Source organism: Rhincodon typus, chromosome 13 (assembly GCF_021869965.1).
Source record: "Rhincodon typus isolate 14 chromosome 13, sRhiTyp1.1, whole genome shotgun sequence".
NCBI lineage: Eukaryota > Metazoa > Chordata > Chondrichthyes > Orectolobiformes > Rhincodontidae > Rhincodon > Rhincodon typus.
In genome coordinates, this window is record NC_063344.1 from 50,751,465 (window position 1) to 50,768,554 (window position 17,090).

Consider the following 17,090-nt stretch of genomic DNA (forward strand, 5'->3'; position numbering starts at 1 on the left):
TCCATTATTCACATAAATGTTACTTTGTATTTTAACTGGTGAAGTGGAAAATATATCTATTAAATGTGATTGGAATGATATCATGCATTCTTTTATTATTTCTACATAAAACTGAAGTTTTATGCTATACAGGTGGAAGCCTTTATGATTTGTAGCAAAAGCGTGTAATCAGATTGAAATTTAATCTCAAAACTGTCTTACCTCTGTCCTGTTTCTTCTATCTGTATTTGCATTCAGGTAGAGATGCTAGCTTGCTCTCCTTGATCACAAACTCCTTTAATTTGAGATGTTAACTTTTTAAGGCGCAACGGTTTACAAACTGTTACAAATAGTAGAGATACATAAAAATGAGGTGACAACTTGGTGAAGCTACCAAACTACTTGCATGCCAAACAGCATGAGCAGTGAGTGATAGAACAGCTAAGAGATCTCAGATTCAATAGATCAGATCTAAGCTCTGCAGTCCTGCCACATCCAACTGTGAATGGTGATGGGTACTTAAACAAATCACAAGAGGAGGAGGCTCCATAAATATTCTCATTGTCAATGATGAACTGCTCAGCACATCAGTGCAAAAGATAAGGCTGAAGCATTTGCAGCAATCTTCAGCCAGAAGTGCTGACTGGATTATTCATCTTGGCCTTCTCTAGTGGTCGACAGCATCACAGATTCCAGTCTTCATACCAATTAGATTCTCTCCACGAGATATCAAGAAACAGTTGGAGGCACTGGATATTGCAAAGGCTGTGGGACATGACAACATTCCAGCAACAGTACTGAAGACTTGTGCTCCAAAACGTGCTGCTCCTGTGACCAAGCTCTTCCAGTACAATTACAACATTGGCATCTACCCGACAATGTGGAAAATTGCCAATGCACACAAAAGGAAGGACAAATCCAATCAGGTCAATTACCATCCCATCAGTCCACTCCTGATCATTAGTAAAGTGATGGAAGCTGTCATTAACAGTGCTATCAAGCAGCACCTGCTCAGCAATAACCTGCTCAGTGACGCCCAGTTTGGGTTCCATGAGGACCGGTCAGGTTCTGACCTCATTACAGCCTTGGTTCAAACATGGACAAAAGCACTGAATTACAGAGATGAGGTGAGAATGACAGCCCTTGACATCAAGGCCACACTCAACAGAGTGTGGTGTCAAGGAGCCCTTGCAAAACTGGAATCAGTGGGTATCAGTGGGCAAACTGATTGGAGTCATACCTGGCACAATGGAAGATGTTGTGGTTTTTGGAGGTCAGTCATCTCAGTTCCAGGACATCTCTTCATGAATTCCTCAGGGTAGTGTCTTAGGCCCAACTATCTTCAGCTGCTTCATCAATTACCTTCCCTCCATCATAAGATCAGAAGTGGAATTGTTTGTGATGATTGCACAATGTTCAGCAGCATCCTCAGATACTGAAGCAGTCCATATTCAAATGGATCAATATCTGGACAGTATCCAGGCTTGGGCTGACAAAGTGGCAAGTAACATTTGCATCACACAAATGCCAGCCAATGACCATCTGCAAAAAGAGACAATCTAACCACCAATAGTGTTACCATCACTGATACCCTCACTGTCAATGTCCTGGAGGTTACCGTACACCAGAATCTCAACTGGACTTATCATATAAGTACAGTAGCTATAAGAGTACACCAGAGGCTAGGAATACTGTGGTGAGTAACTCACCTTTTGACTTCCCAAAGCCTGTCAATAATCTGCAAGACACAAGTCAGGATTGTAATGGAGAACTCCCCACTTGCATGCATGGGTGCAACTCCAACAACACTCAAGAAGCTTGATACTATCCAGGACAAAGCAGCTGCTTGATTGGCACCACATCCACTAACATTCACTCCCTCCACCACCAATACTCAGTAGCGTCAGTGTGTACAATCAACAAGATGCACTGCAGAAATTCACCAAAGATCTTTAGATGGCATCTTCCAAACCTATGACCACTTCTATCTAGAAGGACAAGGGCAGCAGATACATGGAAACACCACCACCTTCAAGTTCCCCTCCAAGTCACTCCTCATCTCGACTTGGAAGTATATAACTGTTCCTTCAGTATTGCTGGGTATTGATTCATGGAGTTCCATCCCTAAGGGCTTTGTGGTTCTACCTACAACATACGGTTCAAGAAGGCAACTAGAGACAGGAATAAATGCTGGCCAGGAAGTGACATCTATGTCCCAGGAGTGAAGTAAAAAAAATCTGGAAATAAACTTTTCTGGAAGTGTGGAAAGTCTACACATTGCAAACCCAGAGGCTGCTGTGCTGTCTCCATGCATAACTACATAGCATCCTTTTCTCGGTAAAATAGTCTAAGCCTTCTTAAGATCTTCTTTAGATCTCTCATATCACTTAGCCTTCCAGCAAACCAGACTTCAGAACTGGTCACATAAGCTCCTTCATGACTTTAAATTAATCAATGGTTTCAAAATATTGCAATCTTGCAAACTCAATTATAACAAAGTACAGGTATATTAAATCAATCAAGAAAGGTTCTAAATCTAAAAATTATAGGAATATAACCTTCCCTTATTACAATGTTTTGTGAGAACATTGTTTTGATTTAACACATTTTCACTTAGCTCATTGTTTTTCAGGAACATGTTAGGCTAGAAACAAGAAATAGATATACTGAGAGAATGCTGCATAGTCAGAGGTGCCATCTTTCAGACTAACATTAAATCAAGGTTTCAACTGCAGTCTCAGGAGGATGCAAAGAATCAATTGACATTATTTATTCCTGAGAAATATTTATTCCTCAACCAATACTATTAAAAAAAACAGGATAAACTGACCGGTATATCCTATGTTTTGGTGAGCATGCTGTGCTTAAATTGGATATGTTTTCTGCATACTCCCGAAAGAGAGAGGTGATGGCCTAGTGGTGTTATCACTGGACTGTTAATCCAGAGACCCTAGAAATATTCTGAGGACTTGGTTTCGGATCCCACCATGGCAGATGGTGGAATTTAAATTCAATACATATATGGAAATAAGAGTCTAATGATGGACCATTGTTGATTGTCAGGAAAAACCCATCTGGTTCACTAATGTCCTTTAGGGACAGAAACTGCCATCATTCCGCCCCCAACACTTTCTCTGCTAAATTGATGACTGTATCGGTGCTGCCTCATGCTCCCGTGAGGAGCTCAAACAGTTCACCAACTCCTTCCACTGTGCCCTCAAATTCACCTGGACCATTTCTGACACTGACCTCGCCATCTCCATCTCTGAACTCACCACTGACATCTATTTCAAACCGACTAACTACCACGATTGTGTCTCCTCACCCTCCTGCAAAAATTCTGTCCTGTACTCACAATTCCTCTGCATTTGCCGTCAGGATGAGGTGTTCTACTCTATTACCTTACCTACTTTGGGGACCACAGTTTCCCCTCCTCTGTTATTAAGGATGCCCTCAACCACATCTCTGCCATTTCCTGCACTTCTGCCCTCAAATGCTTTCCCCCAACAACAATAAGGATAGAGTTCCCTTGGTCCCCACCACCCTCCGAATACGACACATCATCCTCCAACATTTCCATTGCCTCCAATCAGACCCCACCACCAAAAAGATTTTCCTCCCCACCCCTGTCCGCTTTCCACAGGGACTGTTCACTCTGTGACTCCCTCATCAGCTCCATACTCCCCACCAACCCCTCCACCACTCCCCGGTACCTTTCCCTGCAAACGCAGGAAGTGCTACACCTGCCTGTACACCCCTTCTGTCTCAGCTCCGTCCGGGACTCCAAACAATCCTTCCAAATTCAGCAGAGATTCACCTGCACTTCATTTAATCTCATCTACTGTATCGATTGCTTCTGATGTAGTCTCCTCTATATCAGGGACGCCAAATTCAGACTTGGGGATTGGTTTGCGGAGTATACATGATCTGCACGCACCAAACAACCCGACCTTCGATTGCCAACCACTTTAACTCCCCCTCCCACTCCCCTGTGGCATGTCCATCCTTGGCCCCCTCCACTGTCAGAGTGAGGTCAAAAGCAAACTGGAGGAACAACATCTCATATTTCGCCTTGGGAGCTTACAGCCCAATGGCCTGAATATTGGCTTCACCAACTTCAAAATCTCTCCTCCCCTAACCTGCCCATCTTCTGACTCACCCATCCACTCCACCCCTCTCACTGACCAACCACAATAACCCCCACCTACATCCACCTATCTCTATCTCACCAACCATCCCCTCAGCCCCACCCCCTCCCTCTATTTATTTCTGGGCTCCTTGGAGCACAATGTTGATAAGTGTGAGGTCATCCATTTTGGTAGGAATAACAGCAAAATGGACTATGTTTTAAATGGTAAAAAACTGCAGCACGCTGCTGTGCAGAGGGACTTGGGTGTCCTTGTGCATGAATCGCTAAAAGTAGGATTGCAGGTGCAGCAGGTGATTAAAAAGGCAAATGGAATTTTGTCTGCCATTGTTAGAGGGATGGAGTTTAAAAACAGGGAGGCTATGCTGCAGCTGTATAGGGTCCTGGTGAGGCCACACCTGGAGTACAGTGTGCAGTTTTGGTCTCCTTACTTGAGAAGGGATATACTAGCACTGGAGGGGGTGCAGAGGAGATTCACTCGGTTGATTCCAGAGTTGAGAGGGTTGGATTATGAGGAGAGACTGAGTAGACTGGGATTATACTCATTGGAATTCAGAAGAATGAGGGGAGATCTTATAGAAACATATAAGATTATGAAGGGAATAGATAAAGTGGAGGCAGGGAGGTTGTTTCCACTAGCAGGTGAAACTACAACTAGAGGGCATCGCCTCAAAATAAAGGGAAGCAGATGAAGGACTGAGGTCAGGAGGAACTTCTTCACCCAAAGGGTTATAAATCTGTGGAATTCCCTGCCCAGTGAAGCAGTTGAAGCTACCTCACTGAATGTTTTTAAGGCAAGGCTAGATAAATTTTTGAACAGTAAAGGAATTAAGGGTTATGGTGAGTGGGCATGTAAGTGGAGCTGATTACCAAAAAGATCAGCCATGATCTTATTAAATGGTGGGGCAGGCTCGAGGGGCCAGATGGCCTACTCCTGCTCCTAGTTCTTATGTTCTTATGTTCTCTCTCTCCCCAGTACTGATGAACGTTTTGGCCCAAAATGTTGACTTTCCTGGTCCTCGGAGACTGTCTGGCCTCTGTCCTTTTCCAGCTCCACATTTAATGACGCCATCCTTACCAGGTCTGGCCTACACGTGACTCCAGACCCACAGCAATGTGGTTGATTCTTAACTGCCCTCTGGGCAATTAGGAATGGGCAATAAATGGTGGCCTAGCCAGCAATGTCCTAACCACGTGAATGAATTAAAAATTGCTTCATTTGTTGTAAAGCACCTTATCGTGTACTCAGATCATGAAAGATATAACATAAATGCAAGTCTTTCTTTTCCTTTAGCTGCAATCAACAGATACCTGAATTAAAATTCATGAAGATTCAAATTTTACTATCAGTGGCACATTTCCTTTCTGCTGTAACTTGAATAATAATTTTCATACAAATTGGATTCGTGAATGGATGTCCTGTGAAGGATTTACAAGCCATGTTTCAAACTTTCGCTTTTGTGAATTAAACCAGATCTGGTATTATATTTTTCTGTATTACTCATCATTAATTTAACCTGCTTCCCACAGCAAATAATTCAGATGAGGCATCAGATATTGACTCAGAACCAGACCTGCCTCTGAAGAGGAAACAGCGTCGTAGTCGCACAACATTCACAGCAGAACAGTTAGAGGAATTAGAAAGAGCATTTGAAAGAACTCACTATCCGGATATCTACACTCGAGAGGAACTTGCACAGAGAGCTAAGCTTACAGAAGCACGAGTGCAGGTAAAACAACGTACATCTAATAAATCAATCTGTGTATTGTGTTCTGAATACTACAAATTCTAAACAACATCTGAAATTTCACAGATTACATATTATTCAAAATGAATTTTTATTTGTTCATTAAATTACTAAATTACTTGAAAAATCCAGTAAGCCAGTTTGGTTTGTTGACTGAATTTGAGATACTTTGTTGGAGAACCACATCTCATGCTGAAAGAATATCTTTAATAAATAAAACCACTACATTGCTGAATACAGTGCCCCATAATAAACCAATCTATTTATTAAAGATTTTTTTGATGATTTCAAACATATTTAAAGCAGATTGATCTATGTCAATATCTTGTATTGGACCATATATATGAGTGTGTGTGTGCGTGTGTGTGTAGATAACTTTTGTCTTATGCAGGGATTTTACCTGTGCTAAGTTGCATATAACACTCAAGACTAAGTGATATTATGCTTGCATTTGAGCCTAGATGAGGGTACTGTAGTCCAGTAGTGGCCTCTTCATTGCTGATAAATGTAGCTAAGAGTATTTTACATTATGTCTTATGATCAACATAAATGAAAGTACTTAATACCTGTAGTTTTATTTATGTGAACGATGTGGGTTAAACCCTGGACTGGAGAAATTGCCGCACATTGATGCATTCTGGTTAAAGCTCCATCAAAGTCATTATTGTCCTTAGCTATCCATCTGCATGAGAAAATGCTTTGAAGAATCATGACAATATGTCACGATATATATCATTACAGATTTAAAGAAGTATAGATATTACCATCAAAACTCCTGGAATTGTGTGTGGGTGTGGCATTTTCAAGTTACATTTTGAGCATAAAACTAACCTTTAGAGTTGGAAGTCCATTGCTGAAATCATGCAAAATTCCCTTCCACAATGCGGCCACAGGGATTTGAAATTCCTGCTATTACAAGAAAACTTCAATCCAGTAGGAAAACAGTTAACCCATAATGGCTCCACCTGTTTCGATTTTTTTTCCTCCAGAGCCATTTACTTTATTTCCACTCATCTGCTTTTCCCCTGAGAGTATTACAGATTTTCCTGTTCACTGTGTGTAGGGAAGAGAAACTGGAGGCAGAGACTTTTGGATCAATTCTTTGTTCCTATTCCGGATGGATTTTTATTGTTCCCTAAATTCATCATCAATGCATTTGCACTGAATTAAGCAGAGGCCCAGAGTTGGTCCCTGAATGAGGTGGGAGGTCATTTCTGGCCTCCTGTTTTATTTTCCTCTTGATACGTACATGTGGGATGCATGAATGGAGGGATGGCCTAAGAAAGTCAGAAGTGGGGAATGTGTTGGAATTCTCCTCAAAGCAGTATGTCTGCAGAGGCTCCAGGGATTTGTTCATAGAAGAGACCAGACAGTCTGTAAGCATATTTCCCTTTTCAAATCATGATTTTATGTCTTAGGACTATCTTAATGATACGTGCAAATTGGGATCTTAATATGCACGTAATAACCTGCTGCAATTTTGAAAGGTAATTGTGTAATACCTCCGCTGCGTAATCTCCATCCATTGCAAGTTTAGGAATGCAGCCAAACTAGTAGCTCCTAATGGGATTTCTGGAAATCACTGAAGAACTGGCTGCTGCGTGCTTTCTGTTTAAAGGCCAGTGAAGCATAATAGCATTTAGCTACGCAACATAAAATTCTATTGCTTGTTTACTTACTCATCTTCCATCAATCCTTGCCCCCTTCAATTGAGCCTAGATCTCTGATATTGCAGATTCCTGATTCAGCTTTCTGGTGACTCGCATGATGGATTCCCTGTGTCTCAGTGCTAGAAAGGCATGGTCATTTCTGCTTTCAAATTTAAGGGAAGCCCAACAATCATGTGCCTTCCCCTCACTGCTTGCCCAATGTATGCTTCATATTAAAATTTCCCTGATGAAGATCTCAAGAATTAAGAAAGTTAATCATAATGAACAATAATCAATGGTTTGTTTCTCCATAAGGCAGTGCATAAATCACACAAATATATTAAGCACTTTATTTATTCCCTAACACATTTTCTGTAGCACCTTTATGGCTTACCATGCACTCTCTAATGATGCCCTGAGTAATCTAGACCAAAATGGTGGCAGATTTGATCCACATTTTCAGGGAGAAATTAACCAGATTTTCACCCTTGCTGGTACCTGTGCACTCAGTTAGACAGTGTGTGAATGACCATCAGGTAGGAACTCCATCAGAGAAAACTATGATGACCCAGGTTGAATGGACCACCAATTCCAAACTTAAACTCTGCTTGCTGAGGTATAGGGAGATGCAAGCATCTATGGGACTCCAACATGTTTCAATTCATTTAGGTGATGAGGAAAGAAAAATGTTGGGAGCAGTAATTTCTCAATGGTAGTTAACGCTCTGTATATGCATTACCCTGCGCAGAATTGGACCATTTATTTAACTTCACCAAAAATGCTGGAAAATAGCAAAACTGCAATGCGATTGTCATTCACCATCAAAATGTCTAATATCTACACAAACATTTCACTTTACAGACTTCCAGAATGTTTGTGAGTGAAGTATGAGCACTAACACTTTCTAAGTGCTTGCCCTTCAGTGCATGCAGGAGCCACATTAATGCAGCAGCTGCCACAGTGTAGCTTTAACCTTGTGACTTCTCTGCATTCCTCACAGCTTCATTTGGTCTCATGAGGCCTATCATCTTTTATGTGGCTTGCTGTGATCTACTTCCCTGCTAAATTCTCCAGAACAACTAACATATGGATCTTTTACGAAAGCCAGCATGAATGACAGATTTAAGTCAATCAGTGACTTCTTCATGATGGTTCAGCAATGGGAATTTAACTTTTCTCAAGACAGTAGGAATACTGAATCTAACTTTTATTTCTTGTAATAAATTTTCACATTTTTAAATGACAGTTATACAAAGATTCTTTGCTCCTTTTGAATCTCTAGAATGCTATTTCAAAACATCTGCACCACAGCACCAATGCTGAAGAACCCCAACAAATTTCATTCTACATACATTATAATTCATACAAGAATTAATCAGGAGCTACATATATTTTAGAAGTTAAAAACAAACACTTTGCTCATAAAAATAATATATCTTTGACTAATTCAGAAAGTGTTCAGGTTCTGTCTTGCCATTTGCATATCAGCTGGAACATGCTCACAGAATTGTGCCAGATTATTGAAAGTTTTCCTTTCACTAAAATTCCTATTTTAATATAAATGTAATTTTAAAAAGTCTTTTCCTAATTCCTCGATTTTGGTACTTTATGTGTGCATGGGCTATTGAATTAGATGAAAGGATTGTGAGTTTAGAGACAGCTCAGACTGACAATTGCAAAGTTTGAATAAAAAAAGTTAGAGGAGGCAACACTTTGCAGGAACCATTTGTTATCTTCTTTGGTGTGATCCTAGAGAGTTAATCTCGATTTTTTTTTTAAACATTGTGGTTTAAGTATTCTTGCTGTCAGGATAGCTGCGAATAATTGCCGAAGAAAATCAATCTTTAAACAATGCACTATTGATAATGAATTAATAAAATGTTTGACTCAATCAGAGTACTTTGCGTTATGCCATGCTAATTGCCAATAGTCCCAATTAAGTAAATATAATTCATAACTTAAAGATTTTATTGTAAAATTTCACTTCTTATCTATTGGGCTTTTTGTGCATGAGCTATGCATTACTTTGTTCTCTCTCATTTAGTTTCATTTTATTATTTGTACTTTAATTATGGTGATAATTGTACTAAAAGTAATTCAATTCAAACTGTCCTGGAAGTGATCCTGTTTAATTTATTAGGTTTGGTTCAGCAATCGCCGAGCTCGTTGGAGAAAACAAGCAGGAGCCAATCAACTACTGGCATTTAATCACCTGATTCCTGGAGGATTCCCACCCACAGCAATGCCAGCACTGTCTCCTTATCAGCTGTCTGATGCCAGTTATCCTCCTACATCCATACCACAGGGTAAAACAAATCCTCATGTTTAAACTATGTGAATATTTAGTGTCTGTATCTCTATCAGCATCTGATCTTAGAATGGTCAATTAACAGCAACTGTCTACACCAACATCATTCAGAATAAAGCAAGAAGCTTTTAAAGAAGCATAGGATTTAGCATTGTTTTGCTTATAATTATAATGGTGAAGTTAAAGAAAATAAAAATAATACGTTTTCAATGGTTACACTATTTCATGTGATATTTCTGTCAGTTGCATTCTCTGTTACTCTAGGTTGAAGAATAAAGACAGCAGTAGAAATTTTCCTTGAGCAAAAGTATTGCATGATCATTACAGTGTAGGCCACCTGTTTTACTCCTAGCCTGACATTCTAATCCATTGTCCTCAGCAGAACTAAATATCAAGTGTCACACATAATAAATAGCTGATTTTATAATGTCCATCTAATTCTATTGTCCCAAGACACATCTTTTTTCCACACTATTTAAATACTGGAAGTCTCTGATTCTGGTGGTTTGGTGGCTATTCTGCAAAATTATTGAAGAATATCTCAAGCATTCTTAAAATTGTGGAGAGATTGAAAAGTGTTTAAATGATTATTAATTTGTTTTTGATCCCCAGTAATACAAAGTTTTTCCATTTGTCTTGATCTTTGTGCCCAAGAGGCTTCTCTGCATGGTTCCTAAAGGCAGTTTGAAGTTTCTGCTACAGTCATTTTTTCCAGATGTTTCTTGGCATTGAAATAACCTTTAGTTATGCAAAATAGATATCAAACGACTTTAATGTGTACACTTAAGAAAACATTCTTGGATAACTTTTTGTACTCGAGATGTTGGCACTAGGAAATGGAACACTTGCCATTTTGTGACCCAGTGTCACTGTCAATCATTTCAGATGGAAGTTAAACTCTGTTTATAGTCCCTCACAATGGTGGAAGATTGCCTCCCCACTCCATGTATAACAAAAGCAAAAATGTTTGCTTTCAAACAATGCTAAGCATTTCATTGTAACACAGCTCATAGAGAAAACTTTTCCACCCATAGATACCTTACCGAATTGTACATCTACTGCTGTCATGTTAACTTTTCCATTGTAAATAAGGAATGAAGGATGGGCTGAGATTATTCTTTGGCTGTACTGTAAGTTCAGTGAAAATGAATTGTCAGCCTGTTTTATACTGTGCTTAATTTCCTCTTCCATTGAAGTTGCTCATTCTAAATTACCACCAAAGATCAATTTCATACCTGAGATGTTGAATTTAACTCAAATTAGTTTGGTGGATTTACATTCACTCAGGACTGAGTTCAGAGAGGCCAAACACTTTTTGTATGGAAAACTTGCAGCCAGAAGATATTGGAATCTTTAATCCAATCAGTGTGAGCGGGTTTTTAAACCAGGCCCCAGAAGGAAAAGAACTGACAGCTAATACTTTAGAGTAGGAGTCCCAAACCAATGGCCTGTGGGCCACCAGAGCATTTCATATGGCCTGACGTCTGCTGCACTGGTAGACGTATTTACAACTCATTCATAGAGTTCCCATAATTAATAATTACCATAATCAAAATCTCATAATTAATAATAAAAAAAACTTAAATGAGAAGGATCATAAGCTAAGTAAAATGATGTAAAGAGAATTTTTTGTTTAAACATGTTTTATTTGTGTTTTATTAAATCTGGAGGTTCAAATACATGTAAGTATGAGTGAAACGTTTGTAAGGGACTTCTCCAATCATAGACCCTTTCACTCTTGTGTGCACTGCTGCAGTAAGGGAACTTAGCAGAAAATGTGAGAGAGAACCAGCCTGTGATTGGAGGAACAGTGACCAATCCAAACTGTTGCAGCAATCTGTATCTTTCTGAAACTTGTCCCCAGCCCTTGCTCTCCAGGAAAGAAAACACTGCAACTTTCCCACTGTCTCCACCCACCCCATGCAAAAAGGTTGACCATCACTATGTTAGAGGGATAGATATTAAAATAGACAAGAATGCATCATGGTGGAAAATAATAAAATTGTCCTCGAATTTTCCAAACTTTCCAAGTAGGCATGAAGCTCGAGCTTGATTTGATCTCGTGAAAGGGAATGTGTTTTGAATCGTCAAAAATCTGGTGTTTTGAAACTTTTCTACACCTCCACTCTTTATGCAAATACAAATAACCTGGGGATGACTAACAAATGTGCATATTTGTCAATAAAGTTGAAGTCCAATATTATTCTGTCACTGTCTACATATTTAGTTGTGTGTTAATACAACATCTAACTACATGTTTATTGTGCACAATACCATGCCATTTATACAGTGTGGTGTATTCCATCCAGCAGTGCTGTATATAACACAAGACTATCCAGCTATCCTCATGTCAGTCACACTGAGGCTACTTTTTACATAACTTTAATTCGTGTTGACATGATATGCAATTGCTATTGTAACAACAAGTAGAATGAAATGATCTTTTTAAAGGCCATGAACTTCTGAAAAAGCATTCTGCAAATAGTTTGCTCAAAAAAGGAAGAAAAAGCATAAAAAATACACAGGATATATTTTTGCAAGACAAGGCTTACAATATAGACAGTTGCTTGACGAAAGATGGATTGAAGATTTGGGAATGGAAAAAAATGTGTCCTCAGGTGGTAGACGATTAGACAGGGGGTTTGTTAAAATATCAAGGGGCCATGGTGTAATGGCTCCCCACACACTTCCACTGCTAGGCCATTTTACAATGGTGGAATGAGAGGCATAGCAGCTCACCACTTACTGGAGCTAACTAGTGAATGGGGCCACCTGAAATTTTCCAGAGGTGAATGGGGCCACATGTGGTTTAGTTGCATGGAGGCAGGCTCCTTGTGGGATCTGAGGAGAAGGGGGTGGTGAAAATGAGAGCCAGTGGTTCCATGCCCTAGGAGGAGCCTGTCAACAGCAAAGGCCACCTTGGTGACCCATTGAGCTTGGTAGGATGAACCTGTCGTCATTGAGATCTGTTTGCCCAGCCCTGACAGAGAAAGAATGAAAGAGCCTCCTCCTGTCAGGACTCTTGAAAATGTTCTTGACTGCAGTGATCTCTCTTAGTGGCACTGGAAGTTGCTGCCCACTTACGTGTGGTCCCAAAATCACAACATAACCTGTTCCGAGAAAATCCAGGCCAGCGTGTCCAATTTATAGCACTTCCATTTCTTCGCATGTTAACTTCAGTTATTAGAAAATTGGAAGGCTCCTAATCAGGTACTTTAATATGTATCTGATTCTCTGACCTGTGTTCTTGTCTAGTGATGCTCTGTATCAACATTATAACCTAAGATAATTTGCCTCTGAATCATTTTGTTCATCATAACAACACATGCTAGAGACATAATGGTACATTTTGATGTAATTTACATAACTTCAGCCTGCATTTATAAACGAGTCCCTTTTTCTCAGAAGCCACTTCAATGTTAAACAATATTATTTTGAAGTATGAAATAAAAGCATTGGTGAATGTGAAAAATTATCATGAATAATTTAACTGTTGACAGTGACATGAGATATCACCTTTCGACCTAGTCTAGTCATTTCTTAAGAAATGAAAAGATGCAGCACTAATGATACAATAAATGTTATTGTGCTTTCAGCAATCTCAGATCCAAGCAACACAGTTCACAGGCCACAGCCTCTGCCTCCAACATCAGTTCACCAAAGCAGCCTCCCTTCGACTCCAGACAGCAGTTCTGCTTATTGCTTATCCACCAGCAGGCATGGATTTTCAGGGTACACAGACAGCTTTGTGTCTCCTGCAGGGTCTACCAATCCCATGAATCCAACGGTTAGCAACGGCCTCTCACCTCAGGTCAGTTTTGTGATTCAAAACAGGGTGTCTACTATATCTATGAACCAAATAGTTTACTACCCAAGGCAAAACTAAAGAAGCATTTCTGAATTTAAATCATTGCGCAAATCTGTCTGTGCATCTCATGTGACTGCTAGTTTGTAGCTATTCATTGTTCAAACCAATCTTTAAGACACTTAATTTTCTCAGTGCTATATAAGACAAGCCTTTGCTGCATCTATCATCTTTAGGAGTGTTGGAAAATAAAATAAGGTCACAAAGTGAAAATTTATAGAAAAAATGATGCAAAAATTATTGACGACTTTTACAAAGAAACATTTGAAATGAAGCAGAAACCATTTCCAATGTGAAATTCAATGAGAATTTTGAAGTTATTGTAACAACCCAATTTATAAATGTTCATTATCTTTCAATTCACTAATTTATGTTTTTCTTTTAGTTTGTTTAATGCATGTTTTAATTTTTTTCTCTGCTATTATGCCTAATGGGTATATTTTATTATATTGTCTTCATTTTAGTCCAGACTTTACTGATAGTAATGATACGCAGCATATTGTGTTTAAAATGTGATTCAGTTATGTTACTTTATATATTGTAAATCTACAAACTGAACAAAGAATTTCAAAAGGGAATTGTTAAAAAGAGGAGTACCTCACAACAAAGTGATGTGTTACTGTAACAAGCTCTTTCAATGTGTGATTGAAGTGAATCCACATGATTATTAGCCACTTTATTTGCTGAAAATGGTTCAGGAAATGATATTATACGCATAAATAAGAACTGTCAGCATCAACTTGCCCTTTGATTAAAATGTATGCTTTATCTTTCAATGCTTTGTTAAGCAATTTTAATATATTAATATCACAACGTTATTGCTCTGCAGAAGATTCACATTGCTACCAGAGGATTAGTAAATTATCCTCAAATAGAATAATTGCAGATAGCGTTGGGAGAGCCTTAAAGTTTTTAAATGTATGACCAGCTGGTGGAAAGTTGACATTATTATTTTATTAAAATATACTGTCTCCATTTGTTAGCATAAGTTGGACACAGGTGTCATCTGATATGTACACCAGTTAATTTTTAATATTGGTCACAAGGGACTGGATCCTATAATTAAAAGTGAGTCATTTCAAAGCTAGGATATGGAGTGTTAAAGGTATGATTTTCTTGAAAATCTTGCTATAAATTGAAGAACAGAAGGAAGCACAGAATGATATAAATGAAAAGTGAAAAGACAATTATAGTCAATTACACACCAATCATTGGCTACTGCTACCGCCTGAACAGTAAGGGACATTTTAATAGGCAGAAAATTAGATTCTAATGGCACAAAGGGTGGCCAAAATGACTCCTTGCATCTGTGGCTTTTTATTCTTTATTTAATGTGCAGTCGCATCATGCAATGTTGTCTCTGCTTTCTGCAGCGCACTGATAACTCACAGATCCAGCAGTTCACAGTATTGTAAAAAATATAAAGATTGAATAAACAAGTTTCCCCTTCGGGGAAATAGGAACCTTCCTGGTTTCTGTGCACATTGAGCGCACAATTAATTGACACCCTATTTTCCTCTTCCACAAGAAATTGATTAAGGGTATAGCAGTATCAAACAGATTGCTTTTGGAATAGAATGAGAAATTTTGTCTTGTGTTAAAAATACTCAAATACTGTTCATGATTAGTTTCATTGTCATGAACGTCATGACTTCTGAATACGATAAATGTATCATTGCAACAGAGATACATTGCACAGGTCAATTTTAACTCTCTGTGTGGTTACTGGTTTTGAATGGGTTAAAACCAGGCCCACAAATTATGCGAAACTGTAAAATATAGGACTATGAGTGGGCTATTCAGACCCTCAATCACATCTGTCATTCAATTAGACCATGGCTGATATGCCACATTCTCCTCACTTATTCATCTTTGTTTTATATTCCCTGATAATCATACCAAACAAAGATCTGATATTAAGTATATGCCCTCTTATTCTGGTTTCCCCCACAAGGATAAAAGATTATTGTTTTATCTGCCCTATCAAATTCTTTAATCATATTTCACACCTCAATTAGATTACAACACACCTCCATCCCAAATTTTTCACACTAAGGGAGACAGCAACCAAGTTTATGCAGCATGTACTCATAATTAAGCCCTTTATGTCCACTATAATTCAGTGAAATTTGTATTGCATCCTTTCTATGGCTGATATATCCTTTTTGAGATTATGGCCAGAAATGACTGCAGTTCTCCAGATGTGTTCTGGCCAAGGCAACAATGGTACCTAATAACCACACTTTTGTACTTCAACTCCTTTGAGAAAAAAGCCCATAATTGATTAAAAAGGCTTTGCGATATTCCAGCCCTAACAACTATTTTTTAGTACAAAAACAGAAGTTGCTGGAAAAGCTCAGCAGGTCTGGCAGCACCTGTGAAGAAAAATCAGTTAATGTTTCAGGTCCAGTGACCCTTCCTCAGAACTTCCCCAGCAACTTCTGTTTTTGTTGCCGATTTACAGCATCTGCGGCTCTTTCGGTTTTTATTAACTATTTTTTACTGTTTGTTTCACATGTTGTGCCTTGTTTAGTTCTGCCACAGGTTTAGATTTTTTTGGGAATTGCATGTTGAGGTATATGTAACCAAAATGAGGAATTTAGCATACAAGTTACATAGCAAGGCCATAGTCAGGTGTGGTAGGAATATTGAGTCATACAACACAGTAAAAAAAAATGTAAATTTCAAATTTTGGAGACTATCTTGGTCTCTATCAGTTATGCCAAAATGATTCTTGTAATTCCATAAGTCTTGTGTAGCAATGTTATCTTATTTCAAAAGAACTCCTCATAATCACAAATATCACCAGGGGATTGGTTAAAGAAACACTTCTGCAAGCAAACTGCTCTTTCAATTCTTACAAATAAGAATGTAAGAAAGCATAAAATGAAAGAAGGCTTTTTGGTTGTTGTCTTGCATTTGAGATCCAGGCATTTGAAGCATATTTTCCTCTGACATTTTATTCACCATTTATCATGGCATCTGTGTCAAAGTCAATACAGGTTAGTGCACTTATTTGGAGAATAAATAAATAAAGAATTAATTTGCAGTTCCACATCTGTAGATGTTATCAGCCGGTGTCTGCTCAAAGGTGACAGGCTGCAAGTCTCTGATCTACTTTCATCCTTGTAGCTTCTGAAGGAGGACCTTTGTTTTTATGACCCTGAGCTTCGGAACACAGGAAGGATGAGTTGTTATATCATCACTGACTCATGGGACAAATATAGTACATAAAATGTGTAATTGCAGTAGGCCTCATTCTTCACTTTTAATCTTCCATTTGCATATGTTAGTCACTTCTTTTCTCCTCCAAATTATGCTTTCTTGGAATAAGATTAGTAGAACCTGGAGAACAGTACAATTGAAGAGATTTTGACAAAGACCATTTATGTTT

At 38.7% G+C, this 17,090-nt stretch overlaps 1 protein-coding gene and 1 long non-coding RNA gene across 12 annotated transcripts in view; one reads left to right on the plus strand and one right to left on the minus strand.

The window, feature by feature from the left end:
* Nucleotides 1–17,090, plus strand: part of pax3b (paired box 3b) — an 88,750-nt gene that overhangs the window by 48,388 nt on the left and 23,272 nt on the right. For 5 of the 11 annotated variants that reach the window (XM_020532242.1, XM_020532244.1, XM_020532246.1 and 2 more), the window contains 3 exons: nt 5,657–5,856; nt 9,664–9,829; nt 13,428–13,642. In XM_020532242.1, the coding sequence (XP_020387831.1) occupies nt 5,657–5,856; nt 9,664–9,829; nt 13,428–13,642 (581 nt within the window). Of the gene's footprint in view, nt 1–5,656; nt 5,857–9,663; nt 9,830–11,203; nt 11,207–13,427; nt 13,643–17,090 lie in introns of all 11 variants that reach the window. The other 6 variants (XM_020532247.1, XM_048604284.1, XM_048604286.1 and 3 more) reach the window with 3 other exon arrangements.
* Nucleotides 16,937–17,090, minus strand: part of LOC125484754 — a 29,886-nt gene continuing 29,732 nt past the window's right edge. Inside the window, exon 3 of the long non-coding RNA XR_007263568.1 lies at nt 16,937–17,041. This is a non-coding gene — a long non-coding RNA (uncharacterized LOC125484754). The remainder of the gene's footprint in view (nt 17,042–17,090) is intronic.